This window comes from Halichoerus grypus, chromosome 13 (genome assembly GCF_964656455.1).
Source record: "Halichoerus grypus chromosome 13, mHalGry1.hap1.1, whole genome shotgun sequence".
NCBI lineage: Eukaryota > Metazoa > Chordata > Mammalia > Carnivora > Phocidae > Halichoerus > Halichoerus grypus.
In genome coordinates, this window is record NC_135724.1 from 2,662,200 (window position 1) to 2,685,276 (window position 23,077).

Genomic DNA, 23,077 nt, shown 5'->3' on the forward strand with positions numbered 1-23,077 from the left:
TAGAAATCTAGAAGTAAAGTAGGGTTGATTTTAAGACTCAAGTAAGCTCCGGAGAGTCTTCTATTTCTCAAACATCCATGTGGTAAACAAGGGCATTCCAAATTTTCAATAGACCTTTAAATCCCTCCTTTGAGAAAACAGCCTGCAGTCCAGCTTCGGCCAGAAGTCCCCCTCCCCTACATTGGCATCTGTGGTAAGCAAGAAATGAGAAATTCTCCAGATGGGAGGTGGAGGAGGCCACGGAGGAGGTGGGAGTAGAGAGGCATGGAGAAGGCTGGTAACAACTTCAGGAATTCTTCCAGCAGATCCTTGAGTAAAGCAGATTCCAGTTTCAAGAAACACTAATATAATTCAATAGAAAAACTTCATCCAGAAACAGAATGGGCCTACCACAGGAAAGATACACGTAACTTCTATTTATTCTTCACTATATCCACATTCTACTCAAAGACCATGTATTCAAAATTTCTACTTTAATTAAATTAGTAACAAAATGTTTTATGCTCTCCAGGCCCAAATAAAATGATTGTTGGGACCATATCAATTGATATATTATTCCTTTTGGGAAAGTTTATAGTATGGAAAGAAACAGAGGTTGGGAATGTTCAAGTAAAGTTTCTTTTGAAAATTGTGTTTTAAAAACTCAGCAGCGAGTGTTTCCACCTAATGGCTGAATGAGGTCATGAGGGAGCTCCTCCCCTCCTGAGAAAGCAAAATTAAAAGGCTATTTCAGGATGTAGAATGAAACAATGTTCACAGCCTCTAAGCTGAAACTGCTTAATGTTACCCCAAAATGAGAAAGGATGTAATTAACTGCAACTGATAGATAAAACCCTAAGAGATAAGAAACTATACATTTAAAACCAAAAATGACATTGTTTTGCTTATGAATTAAGACTTTTCCAGAAAAGATTTTTATCTTAAGAAGCAAGATTTCCCTCTTTAACAAAGCTCAAAACATAATAAAATCACATTTTCACTAAGTCCCTTCTCCCAGTGATAATACAATGTTAATTTGGTTCATAGACAAACTTAAAACAACGCTGATTCAAATTAAAGCATAACTGAAAAGGAAAAACATGCTTTAGTTTGCACATTGAGCATAATTTTAAAATCCACAGCATTGGGGCACCTGGGTGACTCAGTCGGTTAAGCGTCTGCCTTCAGCTCAGGTCATGCTCCCAGGGTCCTGGGATTGAGCCCCACATCGGGCTCCCTGCTCAGCGGGAAGCCTGCTCCTCCCTTTCCCACTCCCCCTGCTTGTTTCTGCTCTCACTAACTCTGTCAAATAAATAAATAAAATCTTTTAAAAAAATAAATAAATAATAAAAATGAAATAAAATAAAATCCACAGCATCTCCTGACCTTCACTTTGCTTTGGGGGAACACATTTTGTAACCGCGCCATTTCCGCACTGAGAAAAGTACAAGCCTTTCTCCCAGGGCGAGGTGGGCTCTCTCATCCACACTTTGCTTTCTGTCTGGGTAGCGTCCGAGGCCTTAAAATAACCCCTTCTGACTATCCCCTCTTCAAGCTCATTCAAATTTCTGGTCCCCAGAGTATGTGTTTTCCAGAAAGAAGTCCACAAAATTGATGTATCCTTAGGACACGCTTCGGGAGATCCACAAGCCCTGAGAAAACTTCATGCAGATACTCCATGTCCATGCCTTCGGCCATCGTTAGGGCGGGGTGACAACTCAGCAGCCACAGAGGCCACCAGACTTTCTGAGGGGCCAGGGACCTAAGTAAGGTACGGCCAAATGAATGGCAGCCTCTTAGTGGTCAGCCCTCCTGAGCACCAATGCATTTTTTAGAAGCAGCTGGAGGACCTTCCCATGAGATTTTGGCACCACACATTCCTCATGTCTCCCAAATCAGAACAGGTATTCTCTGTAAACCACCCCCCCACACACACACACACAACAGAAGCACGGATCTGCGTGTATTGAGCAGTGATCAGATCGATCTGTGTGCATTGAGCAGTGCTCAAATCTACGAGTTCATCCAGTACAGGCTTCTGCCCGTCCCCCACCCCCAGAGGCAGGGGATGGATCACTGTGAGGTTCCAGGAAGGCAGGGACACTCAGTAGGCTGATTCCAGCCGGTTTAGGTCACCTTACACACACGCATGTGCACGACCACATTCTCTTCAACTGCTCACCCTTCCTGATACCAAGAACTCAAATTCACTATCAGATGTAAACACAAACTGATGGCAAAGATCAGAAACTGTTTGAGCAGCTTTGTTTTCCTTGGAAAAATGTGAAGACTAGTTTCAAAATCAATTTAACTCTTTACATAGAGATTCTCAATAGTATATAATAACTATTTATCAACCAGCCACCCAAATAATAAAGCCTATCTCAGTGTTGTACAGATTAAATAAAATAATGCTTCCTGACGCTACTGAGACAGAGCCTACCAATGATTTAGGAACACGGCCACCTCCTTAATGCTCATCCTTGCCACCTGATGCCCTAGCCGGCCCTCCATAACCATACTCTGCCACAGCTATATTCAGGCCTGGTCCATAATGGGGACTGGACAAGCCCACAAACTGCTCTTCTCCCAAGACCAGGCACAGCAAATCAGCCCAGCCAGCTAAATCTTAATGGCAAAGGTCTGTCCTTACCTCTCATCTAAAGAGCTAAGTTGATCTTTTTTTTTTTTTTAATTTTAAGTGATCTCTACACCCAATGTGGGGCTCGAACTCACAACCCCAAGATTAAGAGTCGCCTGCTCCACTGACTGAACCAGTCAGATGCCCTGCTAAGTTGATCTCTTATACAAATTGCCTATGATATGATGGTTCAACAAAACCTATTGCATTTATAGCATTCCACTGATTTAACTCCAGTTTGCATCTGACTTAAATCCTTAAGCACTATGCATTGAAGACTTCAGCTATCCATAAATCCTGCTGAGGGATTTTTAATATTAAAATGAGATACACCAGATTCATTTTCTAAACTAACTGAGCTAACCCCCAAACTTTGTATCTGTTTTTATTTTTGTTTTGAATAAAAACTTTCCAAAAAGTAGTTGACATCTTTACTGCTCTCAACAGGCCCGTCTTCCAACATTTTTTTAAAATATTTTTTGAAGATTTTATTTATTTATTTATTTATTTATTTATTTATTTATTTATTTGAGAGAGAGGAGAGCAAGCACACAAGCACAAGAAGGGCGAGCGGAGGCAGAGGGAAAAGCAGGCTTCCCGCTGAGCAGGAAGCCCCACGTGGGGCTGGATCCCAGGACCCTGGAATCATGACCTGAGCTGAAGGCAGACACTTAACCGGCTGAGCCCCCCAGGCGTCCCCTCTTCCAACATCTTGTCCCCGAGAGCTCTCTAACCATGGAGGCATCTTCTCTGCTCTTCATTCTGACATTAGGATGCTTTCCGAGGTCGCCAAACAGGCCTTGGAGAAGTCTGACAGCTGTCACCCCTACTTCAGGTAGGGTCCCACTTCAGCTACCATGCTTTCTCCTCTTTACTTTCATGTGTGTATGTGTGTGTGTTATTTTTACTGTTTTCTAGTTTCTTCTTTTCTCCTTTCTCCTGTTTTCTCCTGTTCCTCTCACACTGGTCAGCATTCAGGTCTGAGCATGGCTGGACTTTTTCAGATAAAACTCTGCAGTGCTTGGGCCCGTGAGCCCTTTCTACTTGGTCACTGTACCTCCAAAGGCTTGCACAAGCCTGGCACATCCTGAGTGCCTAGCAAATATTTGCTAAATAGTGAGAGATAAGATGAAAGCTAATGACTCTTTTGGTCTCTACCCAGTTGTCCGAAGTGCCTAAGACCAGCATATCTAATCTCCACTTGTAGCCTGACTCATACCCTTCACCTCAAAATTACTTAAGTTAGTATTCTTCCCACTTGTTATGTATCCACTGACTATTCTTATTTTGTACATTTCCTTAGCCATTTGGTTGTTCCTAGGAGCCAGCTGAAATGCATCTACATTATTTTCTCCATAGAATCTGTCAGAAAAGAAAGTGCTTGAGTTCACAGCACCAGCCATAAGCACCTGCTTCCTTCTAAGAAGGAACAGGGGCGCCTGGGTGGCTCAGTCGGTTAAGCATCTGCCTGCGGCTCAGGTCATGATCCCGGGGTCCTGAGATCAAGCCCCGCGTCGGGCTCCCTGCTCAGCGGGGAGTCTACTTCTCTCTCTCCCTCTACCTGCCTCTCTGCCTACTTGTGCTTGCATGCTCTCTGTCAAATAAATAAATAAAATCTTAAAAAAAAAAGGAACAAGCCATCTGTCAACTCAAAAGTGCCCGCACCAAGAGAGGTAGGTCTTACCAGGGAAGACTCTGGCACTTTTTGAATTGCACCCATTATTTATTCAATGTATTTGCTATTAGGTAAATATTCATTTGGAAATGAAATGTACTCATATAAAAAAATAATCCTCAAAATGTAGTCAAGGAAAAAAAGCCGTATGTTCTAGGTGCTATCACTCCTTTAAAAAAGGGAGGGTGGGGCAGATATACCACATATTTGCTTGTATGTGCATAAAATATCCCTGTGAAACTACAGAAAAAATAACAGCATTGGTTACCTGTAAAAAGGTAACTATCTGACTGGGAAATAGGGCTGGGAAAGGGACTTTATTTTTTTTAAATTCTGAAGCATTATAATGTATTACCTGTTCAAAAGGGGTTACATTAAAAAGTAAGAAATAAAATTTACTTGGGGGGAATAGGTGAGTTACACACTCCATCTCCTTGATGTATAGCTAAGGAAACTAAGACCCCAGAAAAACTTAGCCACTTGGTCAAAATCACACAGTCAGCCAGGGCAGAACTGGAAGTAATTTTCAACTCATAGTTCAAGGCTCTCTCCTAATTATTCAGGCTTCCATGCCTCTCAAGGTCATGATTTCTGAGATGAAACCCCAATTTCTTTTTTTTTTTTTGAAACCCCAATTTCAATCTTGTGCCTACTATAAAAACAGAAGGTGAACCTGGATTTTATCAACAGTATTTTATGTCAATTGTAAGCTTAACTCTGTTTATGTTCTTTCAGTATAAAATATATTCAACTGAGAGTCAAGCCAAAGTACCCTGCTTGTCAAAACCACGAGTAGTTTCAATGAGACAATTAAGAGTCTGCAACATTGATACTGGTTTCATGATAAACGATATGAAATATTATCTGTGACACAGAGTTAAAGATAAATACCTGGTCAAAGACTCACTAAAGGGTCTCTAACAGGGTCAGGTCGCTCATGTTCCCACAGTAAAGTTCACCTTTACCCAGGTGTGCTTTCAATATGCCCACTTTGTCAGTATTTGTATCTGTGTGGAGTTTCCCTTTCAAGCCTCATATTACTACACTGTCTCTATTTTTCTTTTAAAGATTTTATTTATTTATTCGGCAGAGAGAGAGAGCACAAGCAGGGGAATGGCAGGCAGAGGGAGAGGGAGAAGCAGACTCCCCGCTGAGCAGGGGCAGGGAGCCTGACACAGCCCTATCCCAGGACTCCGGGATCAGGACCGGAGTCGAAGGCAGACACTTCACCTACTAAGCCACCCAGGCGCCCCGACTGTCTCTATCTTTAAAAGGAATGTCAATCCTCTTTCAAATATTTGCTTTTATTACCTGTACATTTTATTTCTAAAGAAGACTTTAAACTCAGACGGATGTATATTTAGACACCACACACATTATTCCAATTTAACAAAACCATGGTGTGTTAAAATTATAACAAAATAATTATCTTCAGTATCTACAGCCTCCCCATCTAGCTAAAACAACCCAAGGCCCAAGGTCTAAAAGTAACAATGCCTTTTTGAGAATGATCCGGGAATGTATTGCTGAGAATAATGTGTCCTTAGACAATGCAAAAAACTAATTTTCTATATGTAATAGAATAATTTTTTGTTGATCTATTTGCTGCCATTATTCTGTTTCTCATCTCCACAAATGTACAATTTATGTTAGCACTGCAACAACAATCAAGTACAGCTAAAGGGTGCCACAGAAAATTATAGGTAGCCCAGTCCAAGATTCTGTCCCAATTTCCAATGAAGTGTGTATGCACAGTACATACTATTTTTAATGTACATATCTTAAAAAATGGGTATCTATAGATTAAAACATGGGTTATTGGTCACAGATTAGGGAGATGGTGATGAAAGCAGGACTGGGAATCATGAGCTTTATGAATGTCAGTCCTGCCAAGTGGTTAGTAAGATCTCTGCAAAGCAGATAATCTGTTGCTCAGCTCAATTCTTCATCCAAAGATGCGGTTGATTTCCATCCTGCGTACTTATGGGTTGTTGTGAAAATCCAAGGAATGATAAATATGAAACAAAAAATATTGTTTTAGAAAAGTAAATTACACATCTATTAGGAGGGCCAAAATTAAAAAGAAAGAAAAAAACAAGGATTGATGAGGATGTGGAACAACTGGAAATCTCATATTCCACTAGAAAGTGAAAATCACTACAGTCACTCAAAAACCATTTAGCAGCAGTGACCAAAGCTGAACACACACAAACCCTGTAACCCAGCAATTCCGCTCCTAGGTATATCCCCACAGAAATGTGTACACAGGTGTACCAAAAACACGTGTTTAAAAATGCTCATTATTTACAACAGCCAGCAAATTAAAACAATGCAAATGCCCTTCCACAGTAGATGATGAATCTAAAGGTGAGAAGTAGAACAATAAAGATGAAAATATAGGAAAAGGCCTTCATGATCTTACAACTGTCAAAGATTCCTTACACAGGTCCCAAAAATACCAAACGTGAAAGAACTGATACATTAGACAATATTAAGATTAGGAACTTCTGGGGCACCTGGGTGGCTCAGTCATTAAGCGTCTGCCTTCGGCTCAGGTCATGATCCCGGGATCCTGGGATCGAGCCCCGCATCGGGCTCCCTGCTCCGCGGGAAGCCTGCTTCTCCCTCTCCCACTCCCCCTGCTTGTGTTCCCTCTCTCACTGTGTCTCTCTCTGTCAAATAAATAAATAAAATCTTAAAAAAAAAAAAAAAAAAAAAAGATTAGGAACTTCTTTCATGAACAGATATCCTAAAAAGAGTGAACAGAAAAATACAAAGAACTCATATACAGCATATATAAAGAACTCCTATACATCAGTAATGAAAAGACAGAACTCTTCACCAAAGATGGCAAGGAAGCATACAAATAGATGCTTTACATTATGTCTCATAAGCGAACTGCAATTCAAACAATGAGATACCACTACACACCTATTGGAAAGACTAGAATTAAAAAATAATATTAATAACACCAAATGCAGACACGGATGTGGAGCAACAGGAACTCTCATTCATTGCTGGTGAGAATGCAAAATCACCCAGCCACTTTGGAGGAGTTTGGCAATTTCCTGCAAAGCTAAACACAGTCTCACCGTATAATCCAGCACAGTGGTCGTCAACATTTACCCAAATGAGCTGAAAACCTGCACACAAATGTTTACAGCAAGTTATAATTGCCAAAAACTGGAAGCAACCAAGATATCCTTCAAAATATAAATAAACAAACTGGTGCATCCAGACAATGGATTATTATTCAGCAATAAAAAGAAACGAGCTATCAAGCCATGAAGAGACATGAAGGAATCTTAAATGCACATTGCCTAGTAAGGAGGCAGTCTGCAAAGGCTACATATTGTATGATTCCAGCTATGCGGTATTTGAGAGCAAGCAGAACTATGGAGACAGTGAACCCTAATGTAAACTATGGACTTTATTAAATAATAATGTATCAAAATTGGTTCATTAATTGTTACACATGTACCAGACTAACACAAGGTGTTAATAACAGGGGACAGCCTGAGGGGGAGAATTAGGAGCATGTAGGAATAGGTACTATCTGCTCAATTTAATGTAAGCCTAAAACTGCTATAAAAAATAAAGTCTATTAACTAAAAAAATAAATAAATAAATATTCAACCCAGTAGGAAAATCGGAAAAGACTTAAATGACAGCCTCACGAAAGAGAACAAATGGCTAATAAATATAAGGTCTTTATTAGCACAGAACTGCAAGTTTAAAATCAAATTAACACTCCGCATACCAGAATGGCTAAAATGCTAAAGGACAGAGCGAATGCAACTCTCTGACACCGCTGGTAGGAGAAGGTAGTACATTCACTGGAAAACTGTTTGACGTGTCTGCTACGACCCAGAAATGCAGAAGTTCATAGCAGCACATACATGTAATAGTCCCCAGCTGGAAACAACCCAAGTACCTACAGTAGAAAGGACAAACTGACAGTACATTATAGAATGGAACAATACACAACCATGTAACTGAACCTGTTTCTGCCGAATGGTAACAGGGATAATCTCATAAAAACACTGAATGAAGGAAGCCAGAAACAAAAGGGCCCATGCTATGAATTCCATTTAGTTTGAAAACAGGTCAAACTACCCTGTGGTACCAGAAGAGGAGAGTGGAGCAGGGAGAGGGAAGGCAGTGCTAACTGGGAAGGAACAAGGGAACTCTGGAGATCCTGCCGATGTCCTAGGTGCTGGTTACGTATGGAAGTTCATGAAGCCTGTGCACTTCCTCTGGAGATGTTTTGTTCAATTAACATAATTGCTAAAATACAACATTAAGGGTTTCAAAGAAATACACACGTCTGGCTTCTCTTGAAAACTCGAAAGCCGCGGCAATAATTAAATGCAGCAGAGCAGGACCAGGGCCCAGACCGGCTATTACCTGCCACGACTACCTTTACCTGACGCACTAGACTGCGTTAGCTGCCTGACCCGGACACAACTGAGGGTTTAACTCCTGTAGTAAGAGCACACTGTCCGCTCACGCGGCTGATTACATCAAGTATTCATCTTAATCCACTAAACCAATAGTTTTCAACTCTGCTGAGATTTGGGGGGAAGGCACCTCAGAGGGTATGAGCTGTCTGTCTCTGAATCCCGCAGTCTCCTGCCCTTCCACCAGAACCGCTTTGCCGTGGACCAGTGGTGTTCAGCCCTGACCACGCAGTGGCCCCACCAGGGACCCCTCAGTGCAGCAATGCCTCGGTCCCACCTCACAGGCTCAGACACAGCCTGCTCATCCGGATCCTTAAAAGCTCCCCCAGGTAATTCCATGGTGTTTTGCCAAGAGTGAAAACCACCACTTGAGACCTTGCCGTATTATTTCACGTCATTAGTTCTAAGACTAAAAAGTAGTTTGAAAAACACTAACTGCGTGAGCACAAAGACATGGCCTTTGTACAGAAAGAAAATATAAAGACCCTGATATAGGATAAGCATTATTCTAAAAACTGCTGAATTGACTTTATCTCACAAAGAATTATGGGTTTGTATGTTTTCCCAGGCTGTATTTGTGTCAAAGACCGAGATTTTTTTTTTTTTAATAAATCCTTATAATGAAATATTTTTCCTTTATTGTGGGAAAGACGAAGATTTTGAACTCCTGTTAACTCACTACTTGATTCCAGGATCATAAAATCTTTAAATTTGATGTGTTACCTAACACACTTTTCTCAAAATACTAAAAAGTCCAAGTCTCTGCCTACCTAAAAAGTTCAAGTATGGAGAATGAAGGGTGCTCCTTTATGAAGAAATCTTTTCATCCTTGGATACCCAATACTGTTAGAAAGTTATTATTTTAAGCAGAATCTGTCCTCTCCTCGTTCCTGCCAGTAGTTTTGTCTGCTGAAGTACATGAGTCACCTTTAAACCTGAGAGCATCTCCTGCCACCTAGTATGCTAAATTCCACGGCTCTTAGCTCATCCTAGTAGTCTAGTCCCCTTGGAGAATTCATCCTGAATTCATCCACAGCTAAAATGGCCCGAACTGATCATCTGAGCAAGAGAAGACTTGTTTATTCATCTGGCTCAAGGTCTGTTTGTCTCTGCTCTCTGGAAATGAAGTATTATAAATATTCCTCCAACAGAAAACAAAAACTTAGCAGGAGGCCAACTAAAGGTACAAGCTCAGGAGAAAAAATCTATACCACCACACTGGAAAAAACAAATGGAAGCCATATAAGACCATCAAGGTCACATTACTACTTAGTGAGAGTAAACTAAAATAAGTACGATAAAGAAAAAATGCGATTTCACTCATCTTTATATCCGACAGTGCCAGGCACCAAGCAAGTGCTCAATAAACACGGCCCCCACCAACCCCCACAGGAGGCTTCCTTCGCTCCAGAAGCCCCCCCCCCACAGGTGGTGTACTGCCAGGCCCCCAGTGGGTGCCTGAAACCACGGCGTGCTGAACCCTAGCTGTACCGTTTTCTCCTACACATACGTACCTCTCACTGAGCTTAACTCAGAAATCGGGCACAGTAAAAGATTAACAATAATAATAGAATAGGAACTCTAACAATACACTGTAGAAGTTGGGTGAATGTGGTCTCTCTCCCTCTAAGTCTCTTACTGTGCTGCACTCACCCTTCTTCTTGTGATGCCATCAAGTAAGGCACCATGACACAGCGTTAGGCTACCACGACCTTCTGAAAATATGTCAGAAAGAGGACCACCTGCTTCCAACCGCAGGGGACTGAAACCGGGGGGGGGGGGGGGGGGGGGGGACTACTGTACTTATGTCCTAAGCTAATTATTATTCCAAGAAATGTTTTTCAGTGCCTACTCCTCATGTTTTCTTGAGGTTTCCATTCTGACATCCTTTCCTCTGGGAACCCTGGACTTCAAGTGTCTGCTCTCTGCTGCCACGGTGTTCCCACCATCACAGGACATGCATGGTCCTCAAGGGCCACAGCAGAGATCCTGTTCTCTGTTGCTGAGCTCTGTGATCCAGCCTCTAGCAGTACCCGCCCACCACAGGAAGTGCTTCAACATATTTGTTCAAGAGATTCATTAACCCATATTTGGGCTTTATATTCATCAAGACAAAATAATAAAATGCACACTTTGGACTCAAATATAAATTCAAATCCCAACTCTGACACTAGCTGGCTGGACCTTCCAAATCACTGAACCTCTCTGAGCTTTATTCCCCCTATCTGTAAAAAGCCCCACCGACCTTCCCGGTTTTTCTTAGGCATAAAATTCCTAACGGTAACAGAGAAAACAAAATCATTTCAGATAATGAGAAACATTATTAAGACAGTGAACTGAGAGAGCAACGGTCCTCAAACATTTTGATCTCAGGATCTTTTTACATTTTTAAATATTACTGAGGACCCCAAACACCTTAAGTTTATACGGATTATATCGCCACTTGCCCTATTAGAAATTAAAACTGAGCACTTTTTAAAATATTTATTCATTTAAAAACAAACCTATTATATGTTAACGCAAATACCGTTTGAAAAATATATTCTCCGAAAAAGCAGTAAGAAGAGTTTTCACTTTTACAAATCTTTTTAATGTCTGGCTTTAATGTAGAAGACAAGCGGATCCTCATGTCTGCCTCTGCATTCTCTCCAAGTATTCATCTTAATCCACTAAAGCAATAGTTTTCAACTCTGTTGCAATATGTTATGTTTTATTTTCCTGCAAATTATTTTACTTGGAATATATTCAGTATGTTGTTTTTGAGTGAAATGCATGAAGACAGCCCAGCTACCCACAGTCCAGTGCCGCGGCCGCCTGCATCCCTGCAAAGGCGTCAGCAATTTTACCCCTAATGGTTTTCGTACCATTGGTGCAAATGTTAACAGTATCGCTATGAAAATATTTACCCGGCAGACCCCTCCAAGTGTCTCCGGGAACCTCACTGTGAGGAAAGGCTCCTTTGTAAAGTTATTTTCAGACAGGTTTGAGGAAGGCCTCTGTTAGGAAGCTGAAGCACTGAGACCTAAGGAATGAGCAAGAGCAGGTGGATTCTCAGAAAAGGAAGAGCAAAAGCCTCAATTCACCACAAACGTGGCCTCAACCAGGAACCCAAAGAACCGAATGCTAGAGCAAGGCAAGAGAGAAATGAGCCCTACCCAAGGCCCGATCAATTAGGATCCTGCAGGAATGTGGATTTTACCTTAAGGAATGAGAAATCCTTTGAAGAGTTTTAATCAGGGTGTGGCCATTTCATCTACATTTTAAAGAGCTCCTCCAGGCTGATGGTGATGGACTTTTGGTAGGGCGAGGCTACCTGGGAGCAGTGAGAGGCTCCCACGGAAGTCCACCTGGAGACAGACCCTCTGGGCCAGCCAGGGGCACCAGACGTGGAAAGCGTAGGGCTGGTTGGAAATACATTTTTGAGGCAGAAGCTGCAAGACTAGTTATGAATTGTCTTGAGGAGTAAGAGAAAGAGAATTATTCTTACACTTAGGGCTTGAAAACCCAGGTGAATAGTGATGCCATTTGGGAAGATGGGAAAGATTGGGGGGATTACGTTCCCAGCCTTAAGTTGATGCACATTTTCCATGGTCTAGCCTACACCTTCTTCCAAGTAACTGAGAGGCACTGCACTTACATTATTTTTGGCAGAAAGCACCTTAAAATACAAACACTGAACAAAATAAGGCCAAAGCGGGAGCAGTGAACGGCCTTAGGACCTCCTTGCAGACACCAGCAGCCACTAATCCGGACTCCGAGCAGCTCCTGCCCAACTAGGAACCTGCAGACCTGCATTATTCCCCAGCCGACATCTCAGCTCCCGAAAAGCTAGGTGAGGGGTGCCGAGTCTCGCTGAATTCACAGGCTCTGCGTTCTAACATTTCCTTAATTACGTGTCTGCTCACCGGATGGGCTGGAGAGCTGCAGGAACGATGCCCAGCCGGTCCGTCCCATCAGTAAGTTCGCACCACTTCCTAGCCTGCTCCTCTCTTCCCAAATGCGGGCAAGGGCAAAATAAACACTCTGCTCCGCAGCTCCCACAAGTAACCTTTCTCCGTTTTGAAAAGCAGGGCAGGTGCCCGCCGCCAGGCCCCAGCCCCCCAGTGAGTCCCGCTTACTCCTCCCCAGGGCAAGGGAACCCGGGGGTCCCCGAGCTCCGTCACCAGCCAGCGAGGGGCCAAGTACCAGGAGTCCATCGCCTACATCCCCACCCCGGCCCCAGCTCACACGCAGCCGCCTCTGCGACCGCCCCGGCCCCGGCCCCCCGATCTCGGCCCCCGGCCCCTCTGGCCTCCCCGGCCCCCGGCCCTCGGTCCCCCGCACCCCCCAGGCTCCCGGCCCCTGCAGGAGCCCGCCAGGCCCGCCCCCGCTAGCCCGCGCGCCCGAGGGCCTCCCCGGGCCGCCCCGCCGGGGCCGCGCAGCGAGCGCGCACTCGGCAGTCCGGGGCGACCAGGCCGAGCCGGGGCGCCTCTCCCTCCGGCCCCCCTGTGGGGAGGGCCCCGCCGTCCGCCGCCCGTCAGCCCGGCTGCGGCCCCGAGACCCGCCCCGGGGAGGGCGCCTCCCTCAGGAGGGCCTCCCGCCGCCCGGGAACGCCGGGCTGGGCGGGCCGGGGAGGCCGGATCCCCGCGGGCGGGCGGGCGGGCGGGGGACGGCGAGGGGGCCGGCGAGGGAGGAGGGCGGCCGGGGGAGGAGGAGGGAGGAGGGCGGCGGCGGCGGCGCGCACCTCGCCCCCGGCCCCGCCGCCGCCGCCCGCCCGGCCCAGGAAAGTAGGCCCAGCCCGGCGGAGGGGCCTGCCGCGCCGCGCCGGTATCATTCCGCCCGCGCCCTGCGGTCGCCAGTTGGGCGGCGGCGGCGGCTGTGGCGGCGGCGGGCGCGGCGGCGGCGGCGGCGGCCCCCGCCCCGACCCCGGCCCCGGCCCCGCTGGCCGCCCCCGGCCCGGCCCGCTCCCGGCGCCCTCCGCGCCGCATCCGGGGACTATATTCGCGCGGAGCGGCACAGCGCGGCCGGCCGGGCCGGAGCCGCTTACCGGTGTCGCCGCGCGCCTTGCTCTCCTTGGGCTTCGGGGGGCGGCCCCGCGGCATCGTCGGCGGCGGCGGCGGCGACGGACCACCCCTCGGCCGCACACACACTCACACACATACACTTGGCGGAGCGCGCACGCGCGGGGACCGGCCGCGGGAGCGCGGCGCGCGCCCGGCCGAGCGGCGGAGGCGGGCGGAGCGGCCCGGGCGGGCGGGTGGCCGCTGAGCCCCGTCTGAGCGCCCGCGGGCCTCACGGGGGCGAGGCGTCCGACTGAGCGAACGGGAGAGCTAGAACCGCGCCAACTTCGGCGGGTTCCATGGCCCGGCGGGCCGCGTTAGGGGCGTTGGGTGCGGGCGCGAGGTGGGGGCGGGGAGCGGCGCCGTGCGCATGCGCGTTCCGCCGTTCGGGCCTGGTGTGGACGGAGGGCGAGGGGGCCTCGGTCAGCTGGCGGCCGCTGCCCCGACGCCGGCCTGCGGGAGCGGCGGACCGTGGTCACCCTGGGTCCCCCCTCGGCCCTGGCCTGAGCGGGGCAGCCCTTCCAGTGTGTGTGCGGTCGAAGTCACCAGTGGGACAGCCGTCAGGAAAACAAGAAAGGTGCCCTTGGAACTGGCACAGGTGGTGAGAAAGCCTGGCTGGTGGAAGAGGAGGGTCAAAGCAAGGGCCCTTGACGTGCCAGGGGCTTCGATGTGCCCACTGTGTTTATGGTGTTCCTGTAACCGCAGGAGACCCCCGGTCCCTCGGAGCGCACCCCCGCCGCACACTGCTGGGGCCGGGTCCCGGGAGCCCGCACTGACCGGTCAGGATCTCGGGCGGAGGAGGACCGGCCGTCTGATGGAACACATTAAAGTGTACGGTTTCTAGTGTGTGCGTCGTTTATTTTGTTGTCGTTTGCTCATTCTGGCTTCCACAAACTGTGACACGGTAGCAAGACGACAGAGTTCCGGGAGGCGGGGAGAGGCTGCACTGTCTCGCAGGGAGGGGTCATCGGCTCAAGCCAAAGAAAGCGGTCTAACAGCCTTAGTAGCCTCAGGAAAATTAGTTCAAAGCAGTAAATAGTGACCAACTGCATGCGAGGTGTTAGGAGGGAATGCAAAGGGAAAGCAATGTCTTCCCCCAAAAATCTTAGAGCCGTGGGACAAGAAAGACAAAACTAGTCAATATATTATAGAGATTTAAAAAGTCGATGGAGAAATATGAGGACAACATAAATTATGGTTGGAAAAATAAATAGGAAAGACTCTCTTTTAAATGAAACTTAGTAAATGCTTGCATTCTAACAGAGATGGTAAGAAAGGGCTTACCAGATAGAGGCAACAGGGGAAAAAGAGGGGAAAAAATAGAGTATTTTGTCAGGTGCTTTATGTTCACTTTTGTTTACATATATTCATTCAAATCCTGAAAAAACTAGGCAGATAATCCTATTTGAAAAGAAACAAGCTCAGGTTATTTAACCTCTAACATCAGGAGCCAACGAAAGGCAAATGTTAATTATTAACATCTTTTTAACTACTCACATTTTAGTGTTCTACATAATCCTGCAAGGTGCCATTTTACAGATGATGGTACTGAGGTTCAGAGGGGCCAAGTAATTTGATTAAGGGTACACAGCCTGTAAGCTAAGTCCAAGGTGCAAACCAAATCTGATTACCTGTTCATCCCATGTACACAGTTGCATCAAAACAGAAATACACATAAGTTTAGACAAAATATGACAGTATTAACATATGTATATCAGGGCTAGCATAGGTATAAGGCTGAGACAAAAGACTGGAGGCAGATCATAAGAATCTTGGGCCATTTGTACGTCAATTTGGATGATAATATGTATGAATGTACCCTATTCTGAAAATGATTTGAAGCAATTCATATCAGTAAAACATAGATGAGGAAATCAGGATAAAGGAAGAAAGTAGAAATCAAAAGGAATAAGTACTTAAACTAGTAAAGTCCTATGTAGTTAAAAAAGGTGAATAGGAAATTCAACTCCAGGTTTTTTATCCCAAGAAGTAGACGTGATTAGTTACAAGATTCTCACTTACCCATAGAAAACAGCTGTATCCCTATGTAGTTTCATAGGATTGTTTCTTTTTTTACCATCCATACGCACACATATCATCTGTAAACAGAGACGGTTTTACTTCTTCCCTTATGATTTGGATGGCTTTTATTTATTTTTCTTGCCTAATTGCTCTGGCTAGGACTTCCACTGCAATGTTGAATAGGAGTGGTCAGAGTGGACACCCTTGTCTTATTCCTGATCTTGGAAAGCTTTGAACACCTCACCATTGAGTATGTTAGCTGTGGGTTGGTCATAGATGGCCTTTACTATGTTAAGATACATTCTTTATATACCCAATTTGTTGAGAGCTTTTATCATGAAAGGATGTTGAATTTTATCAAATACTTTTTCTACATCTATTGAGATGAACATGTATCTTTTATTCTATTAATGTGGTGTGTCACATTAATTTGCATTGCTTTCCAAGGATAAATTATACTTGATCATGGTGTACAATTCTTTTAATGTGCTGTTGCCTTCAGTTTGCTAGTATTTTACTGGAAATTTTTGCATATATTCATCAGGGATATTGGCCTATAGTTTTGGTTTGTTTTTTGTTTCTTTTCCTATCCTTACCTTGCTTTGGTATCAGGGTACTCCTGGCCTCATAAAATGAGTTTGAGAGTATTCCCACTCCTCAGTTTTTTGGAAGAGTTTGAGAAGGATTCGTGTTATTCTTTAATGTTTGGTAGAATTCACTGGTGAAACCATCTACTACTGGGCTTTTCTTTGGTTGGAGATGTTTTTATTACGGTTTTAATCTCCTTACTCATTGGTCTGTTCAAATTTTCTGTCTTCATGATTCAGTCCTGGTAGGTTGTATGTAGATTCATTTCTAGACTCATCCTCCTGGATGTCTCAGAGGGTTCCATGGAGGGCTGCTCTTTTCTTGCATCTTATTTTTAAATTGATTACTAAAACAGACATAAAAAGGGGACATAAAACATAGGCTCCCCAGAACCACCACACAAGGCACAGCTAGAGAACAGGGCCAACACCCTGGAAGACCCCATATGTGCTTCTCCCTTAAGGCATCCTCTTCCTAGAGGTATCTGGTCTCCTGACACTAAGACAATCATCCCCTTGCCTTTATGGTTGTATAGTCTTTTTAGATGTCTTTAGTAAATGAAGTTGGTCACTTAGTCCAGCTTTTCAAATTTCTCAAAGTTTTTCCGAATTCTTCTGTGGCTTGCATCTTTGTTTCATATTGTGTTTGTGAGATTCATTGATGTTGATGCATATTGCTGTAGTTCGTTTATTTTTACTGTTGTATAGCATTTCATTGTAAGACTATGCCACAGTTTATTCATTCAATCCATTGTTGACAGACTTCCAGGTTATGTGGAGTTGTTTTTTTTGTTTGTTTTTTTACGAACATGCTGCTATGATTATTCCTGCACTTGCCTTCTGGTGTTGATTTTTTTTTAATACAGGATGAAAAATATTTATTATTTTTTGCTTTCAATTTGTCCCATGTCAGCTAAGTTTACTTTTCTCCACTTTCTTTCCTTTTTTTGGACTGACTTTTTTTCCCCCCTCATTCTCCTTTTTCCCTTTTGCTAGTTTGAAAGTTATATACGCATTCCATTAAGGGTAACCTAGAAACTTCAAGATGATACTTATGAAAGTGGAAGGTTAACATCTTTACCCTTCTCCTAATTTATAAGCTATTGTTTGGTGTTTCAATTCTACTTTAAACTGCAGAAGATATTATTGTTTTATTTAGTCTAATTTGTGTAGATATACTCACATATTCCAATATACTTATATTCCGATTTTGTTTGTGCTCTATACTCCTTCTTATGTCTCCAAACTTCACCTCCTATCTCTTTGTCTCATATACACACTTTACAATTTCACTGAGTGAACATGACTAGCAGCAAGCATTCTATTACTTTTTGTTTACCTGAAAATGCCTTTATTTTGCCCTCATTCTTAAAGATACTAGTTAAATAATTCTAGGTTAACACTTATTTTCTTTCAATCCACTGAAAATATTCCACTTTTAGCTTAGCTTCTGTTGTAAGTGATGACAAGTAGGTTCTCGGTCTTCTTTCTTTTGCAGGTCACTTTTCCTCACTGTAAGCTTCTATGACCTTCTCTCAGCCATTGGTGCCTTGCAGATTCATCACGGAGTGCCTAGGTGTGGATTCTTTTCATTTATATGCTCAGGGATGCAGTAGAATTCTCAGGGATTATATCTACAAAGGTGGCCTTAGCCCCATTCTTTCTCTCTCTTGGAATTCCAGCCAGATTTATGATAGGCCTGCTCATTTTATTCTCTATTTTTCTTAACTTTTCTTTCATATTTTCTCTTTTTCTCTGTACTGCATCTTGGATAATTTTTTAAAGATTTATTTTGCAATTCACCAATTTTATCTTCTGCCGTGACTTCAGTTAAACCTATCCATTGAGTTTCATAATTCAATTATGATTTATTTATCTTTTATAATTTGGTTCTTTTTCAAATCTACTTGGTAAACTTTTCCAGCTTTTTATTTATTTTATTTATTTATTTTTTAAGTTTTATTTGAGAGAAGAGAGAGAGCACAAGCAGGGGGGAGTGGCAGAGCAGAGGGAGAAGCAGGCTCCCCACTGAGCAGGGAGCCCAACACGGGGCTCGACCCCAGGACCCCGAGATCATGACCAGAGCCAAAGGCAGATGCCCAACCAACTGAGCCACCCAGGTGCCCCCTTTTCCAGTTTTTTTAATGAAAAAATTATGAAACATAAAAATAGTTGAAAAAATAGTTTAATGAACTCCTGTATACTGAACACTTAGATTCTACAGTCTTAATATTTTTGCCGTATTTGCTTTATCTGTTTATTTTTCTATTGTCTTTGGTTTTTCTGTGTGTGCAGTTTTTGTTTCTTGTTACTTTGTTTTTGCCAAGCTATTTGAAATAAGCTGCAGACATCACAACATTGTACCCCCTAACTATCTCAGCATAGATTTCTTAAGAATACATGCTTTTCCTTACATATCCATGATATCATTATTGTATCTAAGAAAAATATCAATAATCTAATATATTTAATATCTAGTCTATATTAAAATATTCCCAATTGTCTCTAAAGTTTCTTGTTTCCCCAATCAGGATCCAATAAGGACTCATGTTTTGTTTTGTTTTATTTTCCAAGATTTTATTTATTTATTTGACAGAGAGAGAGTGAGAGAGCACAAGCAGGTGGAGCAGTGGGAGAGGGAGAAGCAGACTCCCTGCTCAGCAGGGAGCCCGATGCGGGGCTCGATCCCAGGACTCTGAGATCATGACCTGAGCTGAAGGCAGACGCTTCACTGACTGAGCCACCCAGGCGCCCCAGGACTCATGTCTTAATTCTTATTGTGCTTCATTTTATTTTTAACAGCTTTGTTGAAATATAATTGATGTACAACAAACTGCACATATTAAAGGGTCAAGTGTGATAAATTTTGACACATGTATAAAATGTGAAGCCATCAATACAATCAAGGTGTGAACATATCCTATCACCCAAACACTCCCTTGTTTCCCTGTGCACTCACTCCCTCTCCCTGATCCCCAATTCCCAGGTAACTGCTGGTCTTTTTGTCACTGTAGATTAGACTGCATTTTCCAGAACTTTATATAAATGGAGCCATATGATATGTATTCTTTTTGCCTAACTTCTTTCACTCTGAATAATTATTTTGAGACTTACCCATGTTGCTGTAGTAATCAATAGTTCATTCCTATTTATTGCTAAGTAGTTATTTTCTTTTTTTTACTGAGATACAATTTACATATAACATTCTTTTCAGGTGTGTAGCACAATTATATATAATTGTATATATTGCAAGATGATACTGATCAGTCTAGTTAACATCAATCACCACACAGAGTTACAAGTTTTTTTCCTTGTAGTGAGAACTTTTAAGATCTACTCTCTTAGCAACTTTCAAATATACAATACAGTGTTGTTAACTATGGTCACATTACCTTTTCAGGACTTACGTATTTTATAAAAATACGGAATGCTTCACCACTTTGAGTGTCATGCTTGCACAGAGCCCATGCTAATTTTCTCTATATCATTCCGATTTTATCATACGTGCTGCCGAAGAGAGCACTGAATAGTATTTCATTTTATGGGTATACCACCGTTTCTCTATCCATCCACCTGTTGATGGACATTTGGGTTGTTTTCAGTTTTTGACTCCTATAAACAGGACCCAGACTAGGTGATAGAACAAGGCAGCTTGTGCTCATCCCCAGGTTTGTACGTATATTCCACGTGCCTCACCTTGCACGGGCCCTGATCATAGACGAAACAGCATGAACATTTGCCTCAAGTCTTGGCATGGACACAACACATGCTTCCGTTTTTCCTGGGTAAGTACCTAGGAGTGGAGTGGCAGGGTCAAATGGCAGCTGTTCCTTTCACTTTTTTAGAAGCTGCTAAACCACTTTCCAAAGTAGATGTGCCGTCTTACATTTCTACCAGCAATGTAGGACATTTCAGTTGCTTCACTTACCAGCACTTGGTATAGTTAGCCTTTTGAATTTTAGTCCTTCTAGTAGATGTGTAATGATAGCTCACTGTGGTTTTTATTTGCCCTTCTCTAATAACTAATGAAATGGAGCATCTTTTCACCTGCTTATTTGCTGTCCATGGATCGTCCTTGATGTAGTGTCTGTTCAGATCTTTTGCCCATTTTTAATTGGATTGTTTGTCATCTCATTGAGTTGTAGAGTTATTTGTGTACCCCAAATACAATTGCTTTTGTCAGGTATATGTTTTGTAATATTTCCTCCTAGTAGGTGGCTTGCCTTTTCATTTCCATAATATTGTCTTTCGAATGGCATGAGTTTTGGGGTTTTTCGAAGTTCACATTATCAATTGTTCCATGCTTTTTGTGTCATTTCAAGGAAACTTTGCCAAACCCAAAGTCATTAAAATTTTCTGTGTTTTCCTTTGGAAGTTTTACCTCTAACATTTTGGTCTTTCTCCATTATGGTTAATTCTAAATATGGTATGATGTAAGGGTTGAGTTTCATTTTCTCAACATGATATCCAATTGCTCCAGCACGATTTGATAAAAAGATGATTATTTCTCCATTAAAATGCCTTGTTGGGCGCCTGGGTGGCTTAGATGGTTAAGCGTCTGCCTTCGGCTCAGGTCATGATCCCGGGGTCCTGGGATCGTGTCCCGCATCGGGCTCTCTGCTCCTTGGGAGCCTGCTTCTCCCTCTGCATCTCTCTCTCTCTGTCTCTCATGAATAAATAAATAAAATCTTAAAAAAAAAAAATGCCTTGTCAACATTGTTTAAACTTAATTGCTCATATATGTACAGGCCTATCTTGGGCTCTATTCTGTTCTATTACTTTTCTGAGTTTCTCTTACCTCCAATGCCACACACATTTCCTAAATTTTAAAATCAGCTTGTCAATTTCAAAAAAAAAAAAAAAAATTAAAAAGCCAGCTGAGATTTTTTAATAGAATTGCTTCAAATCCATAAATTGATTTGGAAGAAATTCACACCTTAACCATATGGAGTTACCCAGTCTATGACCACAGTATCTTTTCCAGTTTACTCAAGTCTCTTCTCATTCCTCTCAGCTGCGTTTTGTAGTTTCCAGTGCTCAGGTCTTGTCCATCTTTTGTCAAATATATCCTTCCTACATAGTTTGTATTTTTGTGTCATGTTAAACATATTGCTTATCTACTGTCAAATTGATAGCTCTATTTTTTTTATATTGGTTGTTTATCCTTTTTTTTTTTAACCTGAAACCTTGCTAAACTTAAAAGTTACAGGTTTTTTTTGTAGACTCCAAAAGAGTTTTTTAAATAAGTGATTATGATTTCTAAGAATAAACTGTTTTACTTCCCTTCCAATATAGAGCTGGGTTTTTTTCCCCCTTTTTCTGGCTTTACTGTGCTGGCCTGAACCTCGAATACTAGTTCTAGTACTAATGGGTAGACAAAGTAACAGCAACTATTCAGTCTGTCACTATTAATTAGGATATTAGCTACAGGTTTTCTCGAGTTGCCCTTTATCATATTGAGGACATTCCCTTCCTTTTGTAGACTGAGAGTTTCTGTCATGAATGAATATTGCACTTGCTAACATTTTCTTATGAATTTTTGTATCTGTGTTCATGAGAGATATCAGTCCGTGGTTCTTTTTCTTTTTTTTTTTAATTCCTGTAATGTGTTTTTCTGGTCTCTGTATTGGGTTAATACTAGTCTCCTAGATTGAACTGTGAAATATTCCTTTCTCTTGAATTGGATGGAAGAGCTTAGCATTAGCACACTTGCCAAGTCTTAGAATGTTTGGGCTTTTCAATTTGTTGTTGTTGTTGTTGTTTTTTTAAGATTTTTTCATTTATTTATTTGTTTGTATGTGAGAGAGAGAGAGAGAGAGCACAAGCAGGGGAAGCAGAGGCAGAGGGAGAAGCTGATTCCCCGTGGAGCAGGGAGTCCAATGCAGGACTCGATCTCAGGACCCTGGGATCATGACCTGAGCCTGAGGTGAACGCTTAACTGACTGAGCCACCCAGGCACCCCAATTTGTTGTTGTTCTTTGTTTCTCAGGTTCCAAGATAGATTCAAGCTAAGGGTAATGAAGAAGAAAACAAAAACACTGGGCATCAATCATTTGCCGCCAGGCACATTTACATGTTTAATCTCTATTACTTACCCCAGGACTAGAAGTGTGCATTATACTCCCATTTTACAAGTTTAGTGAAAGAGGTTAAATAACTTGCCTAAGAGGACATGGTAAGTCTTGGAGTTCTGATTGGAAAGCAGGTCTCTAAGTCTCCAGAAGCTGTATCCTCTTTCCTACACAAGATGAGCAAATTAAAGTATATACCTCGTAGTTTGAGAAACTAAGATCTGGGAGCACGAATTTAACTTCACTCCAGAGTCCCTTAAATGCACAGGTTGCATGTTGAACTAGACTCTGAAATCCACCTGACGCTGAAATTGCCTGGAGTAGTTTCAGAAATAAATTGACTTGGTTTGACACCAAAGAAAATGGAAACAACATGATAATTGAAACAACAGCACTATAATGATAAGATACAATAAATAGATGAATTTAATGATTGCTGAGTCCAAGCTGGAATTCATAGTGATACCAATGGGTCCCGACACGTGACTTTCTCAGAAGCACACAGGAGCCCAAGAAAATGGGCACAGTCCACATGGAAGGGCGGGTGTAAGGACTGGCAGAGCTGACTGGTGGGGGGGGCCTCGATCTCCCACCTAACAGCGT

The 23,077-nt window shown here is 43.1% G+C and overlaps 1 protein-coding gene and 1 non-coding gene across 10 annotated transcripts in view; both read right to left on the reverse strand.

Moving 5' to 3' along the window:
• The window catches only part of ZNF236 (zinc finger protein 236), a 107,968-nt gene extending 93,995 nt beyond the window's left edge, over window positions 1–13,973 (reverse strand). For 6 of the 9 annotated variants that reach the window (XM_078060163.1, XM_036093751.2, XM_078060159.1 and 3 more), the window contains exon 1: window positions 13,782–13,973. In XM_078060163.1, coding sequence (XP_077916289.1) covers window positions 13,782–13,836 — 55 coding nt within the window. In that variant the 5' untranslated portion in view covers window positions 13,837–13,973. Of the gene's footprint in view, window positions 1–11,954; window positions 12,993–13,781 lie in introns of those variants that run through there. The other 3 variants (XM_078060158.1, XM_036093756.2, XM_036093755.2) reach the window with 2 other exon arrangements.
• Window positions 13,974–19,819: 5,846 nt separating this feature from the next.
• Window positions 19,820–19,926, reverse strand: LOC118536718 (U6 spliceosomal RNA). Its single transcript, XR_004917803.1, has one exon. It is a non-coding gene; the product is annotated as a U6 spliceosomal RNA (small nuclear RNA).
• Window positions 19,927–23,077: the final 3,151 nt, after the last annotated feature.